This window comes from Leuresthes tenuis, unplaced genomic scaffold (assembly GCF_036924035.1).
Source record: "Leuresthes tenuis unplaced genomic scaffold, fLeuTen1.0.hap1 SCAF_24, whole genome shotgun sequence".
NCBI lineage: Eukaryota > Metazoa > Chordata > Actinopteri > Atheriniformes > Atherinopsidae > Leuresthes > Leuresthes tenuis.
In genome coordinates this window covers 19,622,286-19,645,791 of record NW_027325378.1, presented here as the reverse complement: position 1 = coordinate 19,645,791, position 23,506 = coordinate 19,622,286, and the positions used below count along the sequence as shown (strand labels likewise).

Below are 23,506 nucleotides of genomic sequence, written 5' to 3'. Positions count from 1 at the left end.
GAATCCCACATGAACCTGAGCGCAGATTTATTACACTGGGGCCCCACACATGATAAATGCATATTGTGGAAGTAAATCTGAGCACCGAGCAACACAGTAATTAAGTGTATAGCTTAGTTTAAGTGTTTGCTCTGAAAAAAAAAAACAAGGAAAAGTTAAAAAAATGAAATAAATCAGCCACGTGGGGCTGAGAGTGAAATCATGGTGTCCTCCTACGTTAAATAAAAGAAAGAAAAAAAAGCAAATACATGATCAAATACAAAGGAAAAAATAAAAGCGGCTTTTTCTGAGTAATTTGTCACATAAGTCAGAGCACTTGCTGGTGGCACAGGAATGAAAAGGTTTAAAAGACCTCGTGGAAATACATGAAAGACTGCACTGAAAGAGCCGATGATACCACAAAGATGTTACCTTGCTTTGAACAGTGCTATTATCATTTAATTAAAATCTACTTCTGCATGAGGCCAACTGTGTTACAGCTATATAATGTAGAATGATTTTTTTTGTCATATGCAGCTGCGGGACCAGAAAACTTTGCCAAAAGCTTTTTGATGTACCCGCAAGTCTGTTAATTGATTCTTTTTAATGCCTCATCATTTTGTCTTTGGATTGCTCCACTTAACCAGTTAAGATGGTTGCCAACACTGTACGGGAGAAATAAAGGCCATTTCTCACTCAGGCAGCTTCACAGAGAAGCACAGGTAATTGAATTCACCCTGTGCTGTAAAACAGCAGGAAATGAGTAATGGAAGGGATGAACTGAAAAAAAGCCACTCAGACTAAACTTGACCTGTCACTTGCAGACAAACTAAAGTTAGGAGTTCAGTCATGGCTGCATATTTATCATTTATATCGCTAAATCGGAGTCGCTTTAAACTTGATCTTAAATATTTTGTCAATAGAAACTATAAATACTAAGTATGAGATGGCAACAACATTTTTTTTATGTTATTGATGTGCTCTATGTTCTGTGCAATAAAAAAGGTTTGTCCTCACATCCTCCTCACTTTTTGCAAGTCACTTCTCAAAAACTTTGATACTTTGTCCTGAATATTAAATTCAGTATAAATCTTGACAAAGTTCAGCAGTGTCCATAAGATATGCCCGTTAGTTGTGCCTCCATAGGGGCTTCTGTCCTGCCAGCCTTTATGTTTCAGACATTGTCACACATGGTTATCTCTCGATTGTATCAGCAACACTGACAATTTCACTGTAGCTGTGTCCTCATAAGGTTTGGTGACTTCAGTTAGACACGGATGAAGTATCTGTTAGCAAACTATTCTTTTCAAGACAATATATTATCTATGATTATTATATATAGCCTTATGTTTGTCCATGGCAACAATGCACTTGTTGCAAAAGACACAAGTTTAACTGGAAAATCTGCAAGCTTCCTTATCAACCTCACAAAATATTTCTAGTCAGGATCTCTTGACATAATAGGCAGATGAGGAGCTGTTAAAGTCATTAATTTTTGCTAAGTAGCTAAAATACACAAACATACACGCCCAAAGAATGGCTCGGGGACAGATATAGCCAGGGCTACACTGATGATTTGAAAGGTGAAAACAATTAAAGAAACTGCAGTACTGGCTTTTTTGCTGCTGTCAGTTTAATAAGCATTGAGGAAAATCACACCCAACCCACTCATTAAACGATTTGCCGTAGTTTAGGATGCCTTTGAGCTAGCCTGTAAAGCTAAACTGGGGAAATGAAGCAGACCAGACCTAAAGGAAATGACTCCTGGAAAACAGTGTGGTGACCTTCAACGGCTCTTTAGGTTTCTTCATCTTGGCTGAGCAAAGTCTTTCTTTCACATTTCCACAGGTTCATATCAAGTTGCTCACCAACTCTTTCAACACCACTGTCATTTAACCAGCTCCTCACATTCTCTACAAGGGATAAAAGGGCCTGTGATAGCAGTTCCCTCACTTAATAGCATCAGATGATACTTACAATAATCTAAACTTGAGTATTGTGTATGCAGTTGCTGTTTTTATCAAAGCTCAGGACCACTAAAATGGCTAAAATCATAATGATGTTCTGCCTTCAACAATCCTGGAAACATTGGCACATTTGGTGAAGTTGCCTTCCTTTCATTTTGTAGAATACAAGTCAAATGGAAGAAAAAAGTATATCTAACATGATGCCGTCGCAAACAATCACACAGAATTGGAAGACATGAGAAAGTGAGGTCAGAGAGGTGCAAATGTTACCTTAATTGTAATTCATGGTTCACAGAAGAATGGCTCTTTCATAAGGAAGCTATTTGGTATTTTTGCTTAAAAGCTTCTGATTCATACTCATACAAAGATCTCTCTGACAATATGATTGTGTCACTGCAGTCTTTGTTGCACTGTAATTAAAGACAGCCTGTCATGAGTCACACCAAACAAAAGCTAATACATACTACCTGCTACCCCTACAGATAATATCCTGCTCAAAACAAAACAGAATTTGCTGGGTGGTTTGTGCCATTTACCAAGAACGCTGTAATGTGAAAGCTTAATGGAATTACAGTTAACAGCTGAAACCCATAAAGTCAATGTGATTAGTGGTCATTAATTCTAATGTTGGAACATTAAATTTCATTGTAACTGCGCATCATGGGCAACATGGTTTTATCACAAAATTACACAAAAAAAATCCAGCTATAGTGGAAGTTTGGCCAGGATGGTGTTATCATCGTGGCATTTTTCATTTCAATATTCTCCACACCTCCACCAGTGCAGACAGGTCAGGACTGCAGTCAGGCACACACTGTTCCAGTACCTTCTTCTTCCTCAGCTATGTCTTTGTAATGTGAGCAAAATGTGGTTTCGTATTGTTTTAGTGACATAAATGTTGAAATCCCTGGACAAAATGTCAATTTGAAGGCATCATTTGTTGCTTTAAAATCTCAATTACCTTATCTTCATTAATGCTGCCATTAGAGAAATTAGGAAGTGACCTCATTCCACAACTGAGCCTGGCTTTCAGTCTTTTTGCTGATAACAGCCTCATTTTCCTTTTTGTCTATTGTGCAGAGCACATTTCTTCCAAGAAACATCTCAAATGCTGATTAGTCTGACCAACAACACATTTCTACTTTCTGAAGAATCGGCCCATCCAAATACCTCTGGGATATATCTTGGGTTTACATCATCTGCCAAAAGTCAGAGTCAAAAGTCAGAATCATGGATTTTTTTATACGTTATGCACACTTTCCTAACTTATTTTAAGTATTACACTGCCATGTTACTCATGTAACCATCCTTGCCTCCTCAATGAGCAGAACCTCAGGAGAAAAAAAAAAGACATAGTGCACGTGCAAAGAAAATATGATCAGAAGCAGTCTTCTAACCCATTTTTGCCAAAGCGCACACACCCTCTGGCCAGTTAGGCTCAGTGCACGGAAACTGAAGCAGAGATGTTGTTGCTCCTTCTGGCGGAGAGTGAGGACAGAGACAGATGAGCTTTCTAGCTTCAGAGGCCACCTGCCTGCATTCATCCTGACGGATCAGAGCTTCACTACTCTTTTTCTGCTCCCTGACCAAGTATTGGCCATTGAAACATTGAGCTATAAGGTGAGAGGTCACACTAATAGCCCTGCTCTATCTTCTTTCTCTAAGACAATTCCTTCTATCTCTGTCCATCAAACCATCACTCTTTTTTTTCCTCTCTGTTTTCTATGTTCCTCCTTCCCTCTGTGACACTACGGCCTATTGATTTGATGAAAGAAGAGATCATTAATGATTCTTGATTCCACGGCATCCAGACGCATATATGGACTGCAGCAGGTAATCACCCTAAGTACACACTAGTGGTGACCAATGCCTTTATGTACACAAGGAAACATTGTTGCCATTTTATAACAGCATTCCACCACATCCCATCAGGGATTTTCTCACCAGATGAAATTGATCGGAACATGGATGGACTTGATGAGACTGTCTAGCTTCTCTGTGGAGAAATGTCTCCTTAGTATCCAGATGACTGGCAAATAAAGAAGGATATCAAATACTATGGTCATTTGGAGTTCATCAGGGATTTCCTTGCACCCTGGAAAACAGCCCTAAATAGCCCCAATTAACCCATTTTGTTCTGACATCCCCTTATTAACAAAAATGAGATCATCCAGGGTAACGCCATCGTCTTGTTTTTCTCTGAGCCATGTGAGCACCAACCTCCAGCAGGCTGAACACCAAGTTAAGGATGGTCTCTCTGCCTCAAATGGCAGCACACACAGAGGATGAGTGTGTAAACTATGAGGTAGCGGACATGAGTGGACCACAGGGTCAGGGCGATCCCTCTTAGAGCATTAGGAAAAATGAGAGCTCGAGTCAGCCAGCTGTTAGTATGATATCATACACGTCTCTGTGAGTGTTTGCACTTATACTTCTTATGATGAAAAGTACTTGGAAAAAAATATATATCTACAAAAATAAACAAACATAAACTGAGAGAACTTGGCAAGTTTCCAATGTTTGACACATTACATTATTGGGAAAATGTTTTATGTTGCAACAACAGAATTCAGCTTGCCTGACTTTTAGTCCACAGCCACTCCTTACTCATGTGCCAGTCCCATGTGTGCATTCTGACTTGGGTCAAACCGCCACATCCACAGAACACTTTGATCCATGGGCCTCAATTTTCACCCCAGCATGTGGAACTGACACCTAGTGGCACTTTTCAATTAAACAGGACGGAAGGCAAAGCTGGGTGTGATGCTAACGACCTTTGTGTAAAAACTCGGCAGTGGCTGTTACAATGTGCAAGCAGAAGGTTTCATTCAATTTCGTGTTCTTCTTCCTTTAATTGAGCTTTTCTTTCATTCTCTCTCACTTAGTCTTTTTCTATCATTTCACATTCAGAGAGCAAAATGAGGTAGAGTAAAAAAATCAAGCGAGAGAAAAGTCATAATTTGAGTCATGCAAGGAGTTCTTTATGTTCATCAGCTTCTAGCTGTGGATTCAGCTGACGCTGACAATACTACTGCACTGCATGGCTTATTGAAGCAAAGAGACAAAGGGATTATCACCAGCTACGTGATGCTTGAATTACTTACAAAGTAGATGTTCTTAATGGCAGCACAAAAATACTTCAGGGAAAATCAAGGCAAAGCAACCTTACAATCAACATGATATCAACTTAAAGCATCTGTCACCTGTGTCATTTTGGGCTCCCCTTCACAGTTGCCATGGTAATTATAAGTCCTATAATCCATTCAATTGCACCAATCCCTCCAGAGCACATCAATTTCTATTGTTTCACAAGAGAGGCATCAAGCTGCCCTCGACTACTGGGAGTCCAATCTCTGATCAATACTTGAGTAAGGTTAGATAAGGCATCAACAATGCATGTATTAGCTGCTTTTTTACAGAACACCCAAATCATAACTAACATGGCTGGGCAGGAATAAGAATGTTTACATTTTCATCGTATTGACTTACTGTCATCCTCAATAACTCCAAATCATAGTCAAGTCTCAATTCTTGCACAGCAAAACCTTTCCATTCCATTTACCTCTGGGTCTTGGTTCATTTATGGCAGAGGAGGCAGAATAATTGAGCACAGCAGCAGAGGAGAGTGTCTGATTTGATTAGAGATTTCCTCTCTTGTCTTTTAAGGGATGAAATACATCAGAGTTTTGTTAGTAATAACTGTTTGCTCTGAGGAAGAATATAAAGTACATATCAATGGGAACTGTTGCAGAAGTTGTGCATTTGTATGTGTCTGTACCTGTGCACGTATAATTCAAGTGTGCTCTATCACATCATAAACTGCACACGTCTAACCTTCATGATCCAGTAATTTAGCAGGTTTAGATACACTCCACATTGAGCTGTCAGTCAAACTCTGGCGGCTGTGTTTCCTGACCTTGCTGAGCCGATCTCAACATCTGTCCTCTAACCACAACTGTCACATCTCACAAACCAAGCAATACATCTGAGCCAAAATAACGCAGAGAAGAAGATAGTTGAAACAGCTGCACTGTGTCTAGCCTGCAGACATTAACCAACCAACACTTCATTTATGACAAACAATTTTAGATATATATTTTCACATTATGTTGTACCTTTATTAAAATGAAAGCCGATAACTACAACACATTAAAAGAGAAATTACAGACCATATGGTCGATACAGTTTTAATATGCAACACAGATCAATGCGGAAAGTTCACTTTAAATGCAAGCAGATAATGAACTCTGCTTTCATGAGTTCTGGAATTGCAGCTTTTCACCATCACCAAGCCTTCTATGGTGTTGATTGCTGTGATCTATCCTCCACCCAGGTATCATGCCAATTCGATCTATTATCTATTCCATTCATTTGGATTTGCAAACTTTTAATCCACTTTTACTCCGCATTATGAGATGATTCCGATTGTGATTTTGTTGTGATGACTCTGGTCAAAGACTTTTAAAACATTGTTGATTCTTTTAATTTGACACAATTTGTCTCTGGTTCAACACATCAATGTGGACTTACTCTGGACCCTGTGTTGGGCGACGGGTTGTCTGTTTCAGTGAGTGACATCTGTTATGTGCCAGTTTTATATTAGCCTTAGGTAAAGAAACAAGAACCATGAGACTACTCTGAAATGTCAGCCCCGGTGTCTTAAAAATCTTAAACACTAGTAGCCAAATACAATAAACCCCGTTTTTAATCAGGCTTTTTCAAATAATTGTTTCACTGAGAAATATAACAGTTAGCTTAAGGCTTTGTCTGATATAGTAGCTCCTGCCAAATAACGCAGGGGGCTCAAAAAGAGCCATACCCCTCAGCAAAGAGAGGATTTGTTAATCCTCAGGAAAAACTGCAGAAGACGTGAGCGTTCGTGGCTTCATTCCAGGCTTGATGTTTTTGGTCAAGCGTGGAAGGACAGTTTTCATTTCAGACAGTGATTTCAGCTGTGAAAGCATCATATTATTCCAACTTGATTGTTGATAAGAAACATAATTCTACATTGTTATTTTCTCTAGGCTCACACAGCATAAACAGGCCGTCAGGAGTACTGATCTGTCTGTGCATGACTTTTTAATGTATTCTTACTGTACCGAGACAGATCGAGTACTCTGCTGCTAGGCCCAAATATGAAGGGCACGCTTGCTATTATTTTGAACCAAACTCTCTGGAAAAATAAACTCTAAACTCAGCTTCTGCAGTATTTATCTGCAAACAAACTTTTTCAGACATTTCAATCTGCTTTTAAAGCAAATCACTCCACGGAAGCAGCTGTTACAAATGGGGGGAACGACCCTTACTGGCACCAGACTCAGATTCATCCTCTGTAAAGATTATTGTGAGACTTGATTTGACACTGTGGATCATGCTATATTGTTGGATCGACTGGAGAACTTTTTTGGCCTCTCAGGTCAGGCAGTGGTTAAATTCATAGAGTGGTACATGGCACCACTGGGTCAGATGTGAAATCAATTTTCATTGTTATGCAGATGATCTGCAGCTGTAGCTGTCATTGTCATTTTGATGGACTTGCCAGCAATAAACTTGGGGCATGTTTAGCTGCTTTTAAGAGCTGGTTATCAGAACATTTCTTGCTCCTTAACTCAGCCAAGATAGAAATGATCATTGGACCAGCAAGGCTGAGTCATTTTAACTGTCTTTGGAGGCCTGTTATTCATTGCAGAGATAAACCTTTATGCGTTACAAATCTTGATCTTGTTTTTGATAAGACACTTTCTTTTAATCTTCATATCAAAGAGGTCACCAGATTCGCAGTTTTTCATCTGGGAAACATTGCTAAGATCGGACCTCCCTTCATGATTAAAGCATGATGAGATCCTAATCCATGTTTTTGTAACACTGAGATTGGATTATTGCAATGCCCTTTTATCCAGGTTGCCAAAAAAGAGTGTCCAGAGTCTACAATGCATTCAAAATACAGCAGGAGCAGATCCCCCAGGTGCTGGCACCACTCCACTGTCATCCTGTTCAGGTGAGAGCACACTTTAAGGTGTTGCTCCTCACATACAAAATATTAAGTGGCTTTGCACCATCATATCTATCTGACTTGGTAAAGTTGTGTATTCCTCGATGTACACCGTGCTCCCAAGGTTCTGGTGTTTTGTCTGCCCCCAAAGTCCATGAAAAGACAATAGGACTTTTCTTCTTGTTCGCCGGTACCATGGAACAGTCTGCCTCTTGACATCAGGCAGGCATGTTCTGTTTACCTTGAAAAACCATGGTATACCTTTCGTATTTGGTATGTCTCCATTTACTGAATGTCTTTCAGTAAACAGAAATGTCTTTTATACACTAAAATACACATAACATTAACATTACAGTAGATAAGACATTCAGTTGACACAGTTATTGTCACCTGTTTGATTAAATCAGAACCTCTAACAATTGGTTTTACTGCTTAAAGCTGATATTGTGTATTTAAAAAGAAGAGGAACATGTCTTGATGAACATCAGAAATCCCAAAGGCTACTGCGAGTTTCAACGTCACAGAAAATTAGCCAAGTTTAAACCTAATGAGAGATGTGCTTATCGTGGAAAAAAAAGAAACGCCCTATAAAATGTGTAGAACCACGCAGGGGAAGTTTAAAGGATACCAGGCAGAAAATGTAGGGATGAAAAGTCAAAATTAATGTTTGTATACTGTTTGTAATGTTATATCCTCATATGTAAGTCGCTTCACCTTTTGTTGTACAGCACTTTGATGGAAAGTGCTTTATAAATAAAAATTATTATCATTATGCTAAAAAAAAAGGGAAGTTTGACCAAAGTCATATCAATCAGTTTCTATATGTCTAGCCCAACTCACTGGAGCCTGCTGTATCCACCATCAATTCTGTTATGTGTCTCTCTCATCTTAAAAATCCCCTTTACAATGAGAAACAGCAAGCGAGTTACCCACAGTGTCTGCTTGAACTGCCAGATTTGGATCACCCCATAAAGGAAAGGAAACATTTTTTAGAGTTTAAAGCCTTTTTAAGCACTATCTTAAAGGATCACGACACACTTACTGGGTTCATATGTGATCTATTATGTACACTGTTAAAGAGGTTTCGAGAATTCAAAGTTGTTAAAAATAGAGAAGAATAGCTTTAGATTTTAATGCAGGATCTTTGAACTGTTCACATTATAAACGGTTGGAAAGAATGTGTAACTACAAGGCTGAGTATTGTAATTGTTGCAGTACATGCAACTTTGGGTTGATGAGGAAATTTAAAGGTAATAACTTTAAAAAAAAAAAATGAATCGGCTATGGTTCATTGCTGGTATATGCATCTCCATCTTCTGCTAGTTTAAGATTAAGGAAGCAGCTGCAGCTCAGGTGTTACAGTGGCTGTCCTAGAATGGAAGGTTACTGGTTTCGATCCCCAACATTCCCCAGTTTGCACGTCTAAGAGTCCTTGGGTAATCTACAGAGTGGCTTGGATCATGATATTCAAGCATCTATGTCTTATTTCACCCATATGAGCCAGTGTTGTTATGAATAGAAACCAAACTGTCATAATGTCAGATATCTAAATAAGAGAATTATGTCAGTTTAATAAATTAAGAGCTGTCAAAGAGAGAAGACACAGGTTAATAAGGGCATAACTCAGAAACAGCCTGAAGACATGAAAAATAACTGACATCCTCTTGTCAAAGAAACATGTCAAAGATCTGAGACTCCACTGAATTTTACCTATGATAGCTTACTGCTTAAGCTACCGCTTCCTCTCCATCACTAAAACTTTTCCATTTGGCTCATTAGACTCTGTGCTGGGTGCCTTTAACGCTTCGATAGTTAAAGAGACATGAAAGAACAAAAAAAACTTTTCAATCAGTACAGTTGCAGATAAGCATTTCTGAAAAGAGTGCTTTAGAGCAGCAAATAAAACGAATTAAGCCAACTATGAGGAAAACCCAAGGAAATGAGAACACATGATTTTGGATAGAGAAGAAAAAAAAACAGTGAAAGAGTTGAAAAAAAGAAGTGAGATGTGAGAGAAGAGAGAGGAGAGACAGAGGGAGTAAGTGTCAGGGGCAAACCCTATTGATGTGGAGGTTTAATTAACCGTCAGATGCCTCTGAAACAGTCTCTGATCTTCTATGATCAGTGGCACTGCTCTGGAGGGGGATGGAGGAGTGGGTATAGAGAAGAAATAGATTTAATGGGAAAAGGACAGAAAGGGGCGAAAGTGTAAATCACTGATAGATTATAAATATGCTTTGAGGTGTGCAGAGAAGTGGAAAGGAGTGACGCGTGAAGAAGAGATACATCTGATTATGCAACGACCAATTTTAATCTAAAATATCAGGAAAGTAGAGGGAGATGTGTAAAAAAAAAGGGAGGATAGACACCTAATCATCACAGACAGTTGTTTATAAACCTAGTGTCTGCTGAGAGTAGTAGCAGCCATACATCTGACTGTATTGCATCATTATTCACACTGATACAATCACCCTCAGCTCCTGCGTGTGCGCATGTGAAAAGCCTGACAATGTTGAGATGACAGCAGGGACGAGTTCAGGATTGAATTGTCAATTCCAATACACCTACAGAGCCCAGATCTCAGCACACTGATGTCATTCAGGTAGAATGGGAATTGACCCAAAGGAAACCAGCAGAGTGGATTGAAGGTGGAGAGGATTGGGGCTGACGTTTATCCCTGACACGTTTGAATAGCGAAATAGGGTTCCTTGGAATGTAAAGAGGGGGGATGAAGCTTTGACAGTCATGCCGGTTGAGGCTTTAAATGAAAGAGCTGGTGGACACATTTCCTGATATTAAGGCCAGAAAAAAAACAACATAAATCAGTGTGGAAAATATATTTGATATGATACACACATATTATCCAATAAACAAATGAAAATAAATTAATGTAGAAGACATACTATGTATATATATATATATTTGCTTTGAAGCTGAAAGAGGTGCAAAAAGTAAAAAAACGAAAAGAGAGAAAAAATAAAATGCTGTTGTATGAAACTCACCAACACGCGCAATCACATTGGCTCGTGGCGCAGCGATATTGTCCAGACTGTCCCTCACGTCATAGAGAGACTGGGAGATCCGACGTTCATCGCTGTCCAGGACAGAGTTAACGGAGTGAGGGCTGGCAGGGGCCTCCTACAACATACATGGAGGGCAGATGTGATGCTTGCAGATGTGTATACTGACCAAATTAAACCCATTAAATACAAAGATTGTACACATATAGATTTTTTTTTTTCCAAAATGGTAAACAAAAACATTTTTATCCTAATGTTTACACAAATCTCTAATGTGAAGATCCATAGTGTCTGAAAACATTTGCAACATTTCTCAAGATCACTAACAATCTGAGCACTAAAACTATCAATCTAAAACTAATAATATAGACTCTTGGTCACCAAATTGGGTACAATTAAAGTGTTGGGACACTGGATGGACCGATGAAAGTTAGTTTGGATGGTCGTATGTTGGTGTTATGGTTTGGATTAACAAGTAAAAATAAAAAAAATAAAAAATAAAAGTATTTTTGCATCAAACCTCTATCATTTCCTGTGCTCAGCTATATTTGTTTTGGGAGTGAGATAAGGCTTTTCTGTCAGGCTTTACAGAGTGAGAACTGTGCCTTGACCTTAAAGCTAATGTTAAAGCAACACTAGAGAAATATTTCCAACGAAAGACAAGCAGCAGGTCTTTGGTGTACCCCATCTCTTGCCCTAAGACTACTGCAACCCCCTGCGACCCTGAATAGAATAAAGCAGGTGGAGAAAATAGATCAATGGATGGAAGGAAAATCAAACATATCAAATTAAATAATTATATGAAAAAAAAGGTTAAGATAATTTCAATGTCACAATAGAACAAGTGAAGTGTATTTGCATATGTTCTATGCGAAGAGAACGCCACAAAGTGGAGGCAAACATGTTCACACATAAAGGAATAAATTGGTTAACTTCATATGGATCCTATCTCACGTCATCAATACTCCAGAAACATTGAGTCAGTGCCTCAATGTGCACATCAGCTTGTGTTGGTATTTTCTGGTTCAGCAGTGTGAAACTGGACCTGCAGTAGACCAATCTGGATAAAACCCCATGGATTTCCCATAGGCCAACAAACACCTGTCGCTAACAATGAGCTCAAGGAAAGGGACTGGTGACGTTTGCCATGTGCTCGATGTTCTGCACTGCTGGTCCCTGAACCAGCCCACTGGACACTCATTGCACATGCCAGTTTTAGCAGTGGGAGATGGTTAGAGTCTGGGACCGTTAGGCCCATTGCATCTTCGGTCTATAACAGCTAATAGTCTGTCAAACTCCACGTACAGGGAGTTCAAACTTACTGACCAGCTGTACGTTGGTCCCTACCTGATATGTACCAGGGTGGAGGGACTTATCAGCTGTTTAATATAAATGAGAGGTTTAATTAGGTTGAAAGGGAAAAAAATTAATTTTATCAGGACAATGTGTTGATAAGAGAGAGGAGACATGTGTGTGAGAGCTGCCAGCGGTCGGGTCAACGTAATTACAATCGCAGCCATAGCCACTGTCAGACTTTAACAAAAAGCATGTTCCCAGATGATTCAGACTCCAAAAGGTTTAAATTGTTGAAATGAAGATTTATTTTACTCACTTTTCATTATTCAGCTTCTCTCTTCACTTGTTTTAATGCCAATCATTTTAATCATTGGCTTGCACTGAGTTGAATAGAAGTAAGATGGAAGGTTTGGGGTAGGAAGGGAATTATGTATATAATGCTTCAAGCGGATAGAAAGACAACTATGTTAGAGCCTCCCTCTGTCTCTGTGAGATGAGCAGGTTTATCTTAAATTATCCATTGCTTTCTTTGGCAAACATACGTTGAAGTCAATGTAACACGAAGCTAAAGTTGAATCAATTAAATCTTTGTATATTCAGCATTAATTAGGTCAGCCTCTATGCATTTTAATACTTTGGCTTTATCTCACTCTAATGAGTGACTCCTGAATGTTTGCTGCCTGGTGACATCCTTTATATATAAACGTTGCACACTGCTGTCACCAAATGTTAAGTTGTAATTGAAATCAACAGCATGAATGAACTCAAGACAAAATTGAAATAAATAGATAATAATAAAAGGGCTAATCTACAGGTTAAACCCAAAAAATCAACAGCTTTGTGGTATCACATCCATCCGCTTAATCCAGTGTCTTAGGGGAGGATGGAGCCTATCCCATCTGCCATCGGGCAAAAGGTGGGGTACACCCTGGATGGGTCACCAGTCCATTACAGGGCCAACACAGAGCCAAATGAGACAACCATACACACTCACACACTGCTAAGGTCAAACTGTGTTTCATGAGATTCAGTCCTTTATAGCCACAAATTCTCATGATGAATTCAAACTGCCATAATCTAGTCATTTTCAGTGGATTATCCTGTTGATTGAGGGTGAGGGCAGAGCACTGTGACTCAGACAGATCAACTGCTGCACAGCTTCTGTTGGATTCAATAAACATGTCTGTATGGTTATGTGCCTTAATGCAAGTGCACGGTAATTTGTTTTTTTCCCAGTGCATCAGAATCTCCCTGACCTTGAGTGCTCAGTAAAGGAGAAGAGGCAGAATGTTGACAAGCATGGTCTTAAGCTGCCAACTGAGGCTAATATGTCTAGTCCATAGCCCTTTCCTTACCTTCTCTCCTGGTCTCAGCCAGTTGCTGAGTACCTAATCCAGTCAACCTCCACCATAAGGCTGTAATTACAGTCCTTAAGCTGCTGCATCCTGCCCCAAGCACAGCTCACCTCTCCACTGCTGGCAAGTTACCTCTTTCATTAGCCTCTCACATCCACCTAGACCCTCACCTAATGCCAGTGCTTTTCAAAATGGGTCACATGGCATTTAAGGAGCAAAACTTCAATTTTACTTAGAAATTACACAGAAAGAAGATTGGACCAACAGCAGCTGGAGTAGAGAATAACTCCTAGTCAGGTTAACCTTTGCAGCACTGTTGTGGCTCCAACTAAAGACATAATATATGTCTCATATTGGTTCATTTTCCAGAAGTTATGAGGATATAGGTCCACCCAAACACTCCCAGAACATCAACCCTATCAAGAAGACAACCCACCGCATGCAAACAAGAGTTATTATAGTTTTCAGAGCACAAAATTCAGGGCAGGGATTATCATCAAAGGGATTTAATAAATTCTGCACTAACAATTAACTTCTGATTGTACCGTTATTCATCACTCATGTCGTAAATTTGCATCCAACATTGTGATAACTGCTAGTTGGAAGAGGCAGAGGTGTACCTGAACAGCAAGACAAGGGTGTGTGAAGGAAGAGATTATCCATACTGTGCATTTCTTTAAAAAAAGGCAGAAGAAGATAATGTCAGATCATATAAATTGCCAGCTCATGTCATTCTTAATAACTAGCATAATATTAATAATACACAATATAATATAAGATGACAACACTGCTTATGTTTTCCTACACTTCCATGTTAGTTCCTTAACAACATGTGAGTTTTTACACACTGAGGACCTCAATGTGTTGTTGTTTCAATGTGCACGCACCTATCGTGCACATACAAAGGCAGTTTTGGGGACTGAAATGAAACTTTATGGAAAATGCCTTTCAGGCTGATATCAAAATATGCACCGAATTCTCATTTGATGACATGGCAGAGCAGCAACATATTGTCAGAGCTTGTATTGTTAACCACACGTTTTACAGGTACATAAATATATTGTTGCTCTCTGACCACATTAAAGAATGGAGGCATCAGAATGTGCTCCAGAGTTCACTGCTACATAATTCCACACAGAACAAGCTGACAGCATCCCTGTACTTTGAGGAGACAAGACGGAACCGCTAGTTGTCAGAACTTGGAGAATAAAGTGGTTGTAGTAAGCTGCTTTGGCTGCACGTTGAGGGGAAGACGACTAAGAAACGATGAGTTGTCAGCGCTGTCAGAAAAGCTGCACACTGAAGAATTTAGCAGGCGTGGGTAAAAAAAAAATCTGCAAAACATATTTGGATTGTCGTTAAAAACTGGTTTGGACAATAATTAGGTGAGTATTATTACTTTTACCTTGTGTATATAAAGTTGATACAATAGCAACGCTGTTTCTGTGGCTCCAATTTGTGTTTCTATTTGAAAACTTTTTTGTAAACAGTGCTGTCTGGACTTGTTTTTTTTTTCTTTTTTACGAACAGAGGAGGTAAAAACAACGTTTTTTGAAAATACCAGTGTTTGTGTGTATTTAGCCGGAGGCAAGCACTTCACCTCCACAGTCCTCTACCATGCTCAAGCAGCCCACTCAACCACTAGATTCAATATATTATTCTCTCAATTGGTCCTATTGAGTTTCCCCTGCCGCTTCTAAATGAGTTAGTTCTCAGAGAGCCAGCTGGGAATGAGGGCCAGCAGCGCTGGAATTGTATTTCTTCTGCTCTATGATCTACTTCCCTCAATTTACCCATTGTGTCATTGTGAACTCTATTTCCCAGAGTGCAGTGCTCTGTACCCTTTCCATGAATTATTGCTATTTGCAATGAAAACATGGGAGTGGTACATGTCATGATCTAAATGGACTTCACTCGTTCCATATTAAGCTTTGTAGAGTGCCATTGCATAAGTTTTCCCCTCATTTCTATTGCCTCATGTTGTGGGCAGCATCTCAATGTTTTTAGGTCTCTCCCAGCAGTGGTCAGCTCAATACTAATAAAACCATAATCTACTGGACTGGGACTCTGATTGATAGCTCTCTCAAGGCGCTATCGATCAGTTCTTCTCTCTTACAAGTGAGCATCTTTTGTTTGGAGCAGCCACTTCCTTCCACCTTGTCTCTTTGCATAACACTTCCTGAAGTGACTATCAGAAATGCTATTGGAATGGATTACAATCATGCATATGACATGCAGGGGAGACTACTTTGATGCTCTTTCACATAAAAAACTCTTATATTTAGTCTCCTCAGAGAGTTAACAAAGTTACTGTGACTTGTTATAATTTTAAAAAATGCTATAGTGAAAGTAACAGAATTAAGAAGTGATATTTTTCCTTTATCTTCTGCTTCTTGATACGAGCAGTAAAAGAGTTTTAGAAAAAAATGATCGAGGTAAGGAGCACGTGTTTTATAACGTGACCATATTGCCATGGACACTATTTTTACCTTTCACATTTCAGAAGCAGCGAATCTTGGAAATAATGTTGCCAGTTTTGCACAGGTATTCCATGGATTACCCAATGGAAAACTTCAGCAGGGATAAGAACCTTAAAGTAAATGGTCTTTGGTCCATCTCTTAAAGCCTCTCTCCAAAAATAGTCCAAATTAGTGAACCTAAAGTGATTGTGTGGATGGCATCTGGGATGAAAAGTTTCAAAGAGGACTTGCGGTGCTTTAATACTTTATATGAGTAACCGCAACAGATGTTGGTCCTGATTGTATTCTTGTCACTGGTAGCCATGAACTGGTGACTCATTCCATGGACAAGATGACCTTTTAATTTCACCATGATGTTAAACCCACATTTCTCCACTTGTAGACTGCTGAGGGGTTGTGCCTGTGGCTGGTAGCTGATGAGGTTTTTTTTTTTTTTTTTTTAGATGCCTGGGGATCGTGTCATCCTCCTCAGTAAACTCACTGTCACATTCTGAACTGATATAAAGGTGTTCTTCATGTTCTTAAAACCCCTGCTCTTTATGATCCGACAAAGTCTGTCTCTCTTCTAAAAGCATTCTCTAAGTAGATAATCTTCTTGGTATCTTAAGTGATAGTAATAAGGATTAACACATGCAAAGCTATGTATTTTATTGTATCCCATTCCAAATTTGCAGAGGGGATAGAATGTGAGACAATGGGGAACGGTTTCGACAAATACTTGTAAGAATGTAGGAGCAGACCAGCTTGAAATGTAACAATCAAACAAAGAATCAGTCGCATTGTGTCAAAATGTGAAGGAACTTTATTTCCCGCCTTCCTACTCGTGTTGCCATCATGCTTTAATAACCCTTCCACATTTCTTCAGTTTAAAGGATTGATATTGATTTGCTTTCATCTTGAGTATATCAAAACCCCATCACTGTAAGGAATGTTGACATTGCTAATGGTTCATTCGTTTACGTGCAGCAGACAACAGTGGACATTTCTCAAAATATGACTGATGAGTGGGTCGCTTGGGTAAATGAGAAAATGGGAGATCATAAACACGTCCCTTAGGTGACTAAATGCACTGGGCCAGTGTCTCAGTAGTTTCTTGTCCCACATGGTATTTACATAATTGGGGCTGCCGAACTGGAAAGTCTTTTAAGTGGTCAAAAGAGTGTTTTACATAAAAGCTTTACATTTATGTCTTTAGGCGGTCTTGTTAGAGAGCTAAGCTGAGACAAGCAGAAAAAGGGAAAATGATTATTTGAAACTTTCCTCCATCTATGTCCCTGTGTGGCTTTTGTTCATGCAGGCAGATGCAGTCAATAATAGTGACGTGCTCGACTAATCGATCAGTCGGACCGGCGCTCATAGTTGAGTCAACCGAGTCATTTTTGTTCGGGGCAGGAGGAGACTTGTGTTTTCCTATTTAGTTCATTTAAACTTTTACATTTAAATCGTACAATAAACCAGTAATAACACAGTAACAATTTGAAACCCAAGTGGTCTGTGAGGATGACTATACCACCACATTTTCGGTGGGCTCTGTTTCACACCATGACAGATGTGTTAACTGCAAAGCGAGTCTATGCTGTTGTGGTGGCTAAAATGATAACTGACCTCACATTTAGGCAATAAATATCACTAAGTTCATCCACAGTAATTAAATCTAAAATCGTCAAACAAAGTATTAAGTATTTCAAAACAGCGTGACCATATTAATGTGAGTTGTTCTATGTGACTTTTTTTCGTACCGGTCGGCTCTGGTAAGCATGCAAGCTTACGAGAAATCTTTGTCTAATGCAGCTTTAAGACATCTATAGTGAAGCATCACAATGTGAAATTCAACTCAAATTATACTAAATGAGAGTGTGCAAAGTATCCATCCATCCATTTTTATCCGCTTATCCGAGGTTGGGTCGTGAGGACAACTGGGTAACAGGCACCAGGAGAGAAACCCAGACATCCCTCTCCCCAGCGACACTCAGGCCAGAAGGGATATATAATCGCTCCAGCGAGTCCTGGGTCTGCCCCGGGGCCTCCTCCCAGTAGGATGTGACCAGAAAACCTCTGCTCCGAGTTTCCTCTGGATGGCTGAGCTGAGCTCTTCACTCTATCTCTAAGGCTGAGCCCAGCCACCCTTTGAAGGAAACCCATTTCACTTCTATCTCTTTGAGATGTTAGATTAGGGCAAATAAATTCTTTAAGCAGTATCAAAAATGAAGGCTGGACAGTTGAAAACTAATAGCAAATAATCTAATTACCACACCAGATACACATTTGATTCAGTCATAAGACTGGTTTAGAAATTTCAAACCATCAGTTTCTGAACTGAACACATGGAGGACAGAGAAGATTCAGGAAACGTTGCTACAAAAATAATGGGATTACAACTACTTTTCATCATTTAAATTGCTTAAACGTGTAACAGTAGATTAATAGAACTCCTACGAACGAGGATAAATTATACAGCCTCTGAAGCAGAGACTGTATAATTAATTCCGAACTTTCCCCAGATTCCAGGGCAAGAACAACAGCCACAAACCTACCCTTGCGAGCTTCCGAATGGGAGGTGCAGGTAGATCTGAAAAGAAGACTTGTCTTTCCGGATGAGGTGGTGGTAACCTCACTTAGACCAGACATGGTCCTTTTATCCAGCAGCACAAAGACCATCATAGTAGCCAAACTCACAGTGCCCTGGGAGGACAGGCTGGCCATCTCTCACCAACTGAAGGAAGCAAAGTACCGAGACCTGATTGACAAGGTTCTCTGTAAAGGATGGCACGCAACTTTATACCCAATCGAAGTCGGCTGCCATGGTTTCCCAACATCGTGGTTTGGCTTGGAACCCAAGCATCTGAAGAAAGCCACTCGGAAGCTCAAGATGGCTGTAGCTGACCAGAGATCGCAAATGGAATTCTTCTTCAGGTGAAGTTTAATCTTCACAGGCTAAAGGGCGAAACGCTGGTGACCCTGAGATACCTGCTGAGGATGCAGAAGGGTTTCCACCAATGAGAATGCTCTGACCACATGCCCAAGGAACAGGCCATAAGGAAGTACTTTTTAACACCATAGCGTAGCTCCTGCAGTTTTCTGCTTGCAGCAAAGCATCTCTGATGTTTATTTCACCTTTCTATTATTTATGTCTATCTTTGTTAAGTGTCTGATTACTTATCTAATGCATTATAAGGTACTGGTACAAGAATACATCTCCAAGGCATTTCACTTCATATCTTGGCAGTTTCATCAGCTTTTCTGAGCTTGTGTTGCTTTTGAATTATTCATTAAGTCACTGCTAACGACCTGGCTGACAGAGTCATTCTTGACAAACTCAAAAAGGTAATTTAGGGCTCTTATACACCAAACCGACGCCAAGAACAAGCGATGATGGCAGATACCCCTGCTGTGTCTTCTCACAGTGGCAGCATTGGGGAAAACAACTGTTCTTGAAACACAAAGCAAAGACAACCTCTAACTGCCAACTCTGAAGTAAAATTTAAGCATGGGCTCAACTTTTCCATGCAGACTGGAGCAGGAGTCTATAAATTACACAAAACAAGATTTGTTTAAAGTAGGGTTATTGAATTGAACTGAACTGAAATAATTGGATTGTTTTGTACATGTATATATTTATCAAGCATCTGACTTTATTTGTATTACAGAGTTCATTCACTATACTCACCAGCTATTAATAGTGATCTCTCTTGCTGCCTAACACGCCGACGATTTAACATGTTAAATTGGCTGAAAACATCCCCCAAAAAAGACAGGAAAGACAGAGAGTCATGGTGCAGACGTTCCCAACAGCAAGTTGTGGGCTTGGTGTACAAGAGCCCTTGGAAGTAAAGTGTATGACTGTAGACAATCACTTAAACAAGGGGACCTTGGACCAAAATACATGGAACTAAACCTTTTAGACTTCAAATGAGTCTCAATCTCTGGAAGGCTTTGCTTTATTGATTTCTCAAATGGCGGAAAACCTGGACAATAGCATCCAGTTAAACACACTGAAATCTATGTACATACAGCAGGCCTGGGAAATTAACCTCTTATCACACTGCAACATAGCAGATAGATGTCTGCTGCTATAATGGGGTTAAAATATCAAAGCTTTGACTCGTGCATTCAAGTGTCCACTCAAATTATGAAGAAAGATTTCCACAGTGGAAATCTAAGGTTGGGAAAACAATCTGCAAGATAACGCCAGCCATCACCACTGCTTTAATGGCAAGAAAAATAAATCCAGTATTTCACATCAGACATGGCTGTGATAATGGGCCATCAGCAGTGCAAACTCCCTGCAAAACACTTGCCTCTGCCAATGAAAGGATCTATCTGGGTTTCTGTAGATAATACACTTATGTGTGAGGGTGCCAATGAAGAGCCCGCTCTGGGCAGTCACACAATCCTAACATACAACGAGTGTCACAAAGAGGATTTCACATTTCCATTAAAGTATTCCATGTCTGACACCATATGTGACTGGGACCATTTCCTTTGTCAGATTGTCACTTATATTACATGAAAGAAAATTTGACTTATGTGGGATTTTTGCTAACATCCACATAACCAACCTGACCTAACTCACCAAAAACTATTACCAAATAAGGTCCTACTTATGCCCAAAACACTAAGCAAAGTGATAATGAAACGAATGAGTTTTCATGGAGTCAGGTGGCCTGGATAGGCTGTCCCCGCCATACGCCCACAAAACCCCCACCCGCCACTACTGATGCACTGGGCTGTGTTGCAAGGCTCCCTTCTCTGCAGACAGTGATGGATCTGATTCATTTCAATGGTGGCTCTCTCCCATTCCGCTGGGTGACAGTGGCAAACTGGTGCAACTTATCTGCCTGACCAATACAGCAGAGCTAGGGGGCGAACGGATGGTAGATGCAGCAGCAAGGAGCCTTTGTCAACATTTGACTTCTGCTTTTCTTACCTAAGGTCTCAAACTGACCTTAAATCATTATAAAGTATTTTATTAGAGTATATTATTAGAAAACCTAAAGTGTCTTTGCAACACCTGTTCACACTACTAGCCTACAAGTAACATGAGATTCTGTACCAGGACTTTGCTGGGTGAAATATAAAATGGACTATAAACATTCTTCAATTCCATACACACACACATGCGTGCACGCTCACACATGCACACACACATAACACACACCATCTTTTTGTGTAACTCTTTGTCAGCCTCCAACAGGGTGAGTTGAATTAATTTGAATGCATTTTTCCAGAAGATGCATGGCTAAATGTCTGCTCAATGTCAGTTTGTCTACCTGTCTGCCTGCTGGTGTGGGAAAGTTGACAGGAGACTGACTGAACTCGAGTAATATAGAACTCACTGAACCTTTGGAAAGAGCTTTCCCAGGAGGGACATATGTCCTCCCTCGAAGTCTGGAGATGGAAGGGAAGTAAAAGGTGGAGGGAGAGAGATAGTGTGAGAAGGAATAAAGGCTTATGCAAACAATTAAGCTGTCCAGGTTAAGCACAGCCCTGTGTTGAGAAATAAAGCCGTACGGTTGCGTTGACTCATTCAAAAAGATTCCTGTCAGTGAAGTATTGCAAACTGGGGGGGGGGCACAAAGGCAAAAAAAAATGCAGTAAGACAGAGAGAAAAACAAGTGCACAAAGTAGCAAGTGAGGAGAGAGAGAGGAAATGCATAGAGGACGAGGGAGGGGCTCAGCATGGTACTCCAAACTGACACACAGCCACAAGACACAGGCTCCAATTAGAATCAAAGCAACACTAATCAAACCTGATCTACAACCCCTGGCTGCAGGGTAACTGAACGTGCAGGAGAGTCACATGACGCATCACATTTCAGATTAATCTAAATCACTCTAAACTCATATTTCTGGGTTTTTTAAGTTGGCTGTGATAAATTCAGTAACACAATTGACATTTATGACGTTGAAATGCATTCCAACACTTTGCCTTATGACAAATGTCAACCAAGCCATAAAGATATTCTTTTGTCTGTTTATCTCATGTTATTCTGCAGGGCTGCCAATCATAACTCAGGGATTCTTAAAGATCATATCAAGGTCTACCAAGGGCGAAAAAAGCCCCCAAACCGAGGGCAGATCTACATCTCAAATAGGAAAAGGGACTGTTTGAAGATTTGCATGATGATGTAGTTATTTCATGAATGTCCTTCTCCAGCTATCTCAAGATACAAAAGCTTAAAGCAGATAGAATAGGGCAAGTAGCAAGCCAGAAGCACTTCAATCATTTATCATTCAGTAAAGTGAAAATGTAGCAAGTTCTCCATTTTCTGCCTTCTGTTTTCCTTTAAATTACATTATACTGTCAGCATTTACTCACAGAAATATCAAATTCTAACAATTTCTCATTAAGTTACCATGAATTAATTCAATTTGAAACATTAACAAAGGAAAAACATGTGATATATATTAGCATGTCTCCTTCTTAACTGCTACTTTACCTCACTGTCTTGGGCCACCCTTCGAGCCACAATGAGCTGAATCATTCCACGCTTGTTGCCCTCTACTGACATGGATTTGCGTAGTGCTTCCATTGCATCCTGGTTGGTCATCCCAATCAATGACTCGCCATTAACAGCAATGAGTTGGTCATTGACACGTAGACGTCCATCCTGCAGACAAATGCCATCATATGTAAGCTGGATCTGGTGCATAAAATGTTATCAGAAATTCTGAAAACAGCAACCTAGTGAGAATGTTTTGGAAAATTCATCTTGCCTTCCAACTCATTGTCCAGATCAGATTTAAACGTGTTAATGACCTATGGCTAAGACTTAAAGAAAAAAAAGCTACATGCCACTAGGATTCATTAGAGTTTCTATCTTTTTTCTAAGTAAATAAGAGTATATATCTGAAAACTGCTACCACAAGGGACAATTTCACAGCATAGTGATGGAAGTAATCAAAAACATTAAGTGACTGTCTGAAAATAAGACATATTCTACTTTTCACTGTAGTATTTTGCCTCATCTCACCAGTAGGTTCTTAAGTTACAATGATAAAAAAAGAATTGAAAAAAAGAAAGGGAAGGGAAGGATTAGGAGTTTTTTTTTTTACTTGCCTTGCTAGCAGCACCTCCATTGATAATGGATTTTACAAAGATGCCCAAGTCAGCTTGGTTCTCCTTGGCCCGGTTACCCTTGACACTGACACCCAATCCTGCTGAGCCCGAGTCATTCAGGGGGATCTCGTAGGTCATGAACTCTCTTGTACCATCTACGGTTAACACCATGTCATCCTCCTCCTGGTGATGTGGGTATTGATAAAAACAGAAAAATTTGTCTGAGAACTTTTTTTTTTTTCTTCATAAAGCCTTTAACAAGAAGGATAAAGGTAATTATCTTCGATGATATTATCATAAATAATTCATGAAGCTATTTAGCTGAGGCAGTCACTAAAATATCTAAAATCTAAAATA

General features: G+C 39.7%; 1 protein-coding gene across 1 annotated transcript in view; it reads right to left on the bottom strand.

Moving 5' to 3' along the window:
- LOC140284206 (partitioning defective 3 homolog) overlaps positions 1 to 23,506 on the bottom strand; it is a 304,162-nt gene that overhangs the window by 116,682 nt on the left and 163,974 nt on the right. The window contains exons 13-15 of the mRNA XM_072378014.1: positions 23,150 to 23,332; positions 22,530 to 22,700; positions 10,941 to 11,076 (exon numbers count right to left, since the gene is read on the bottom strand). Coding sequence (XP_072234115.1) covers positions 10,941 to 11,076; positions 22,530 to 22,700; positions 23,150 to 23,332 — 490 coding nt within the window. The remainder of the gene's footprint in view (positions 1 to 10,940; positions 11,077 to 22,529; positions 22,701 to 23,149; positions 23,333 to 23,506) is intronic.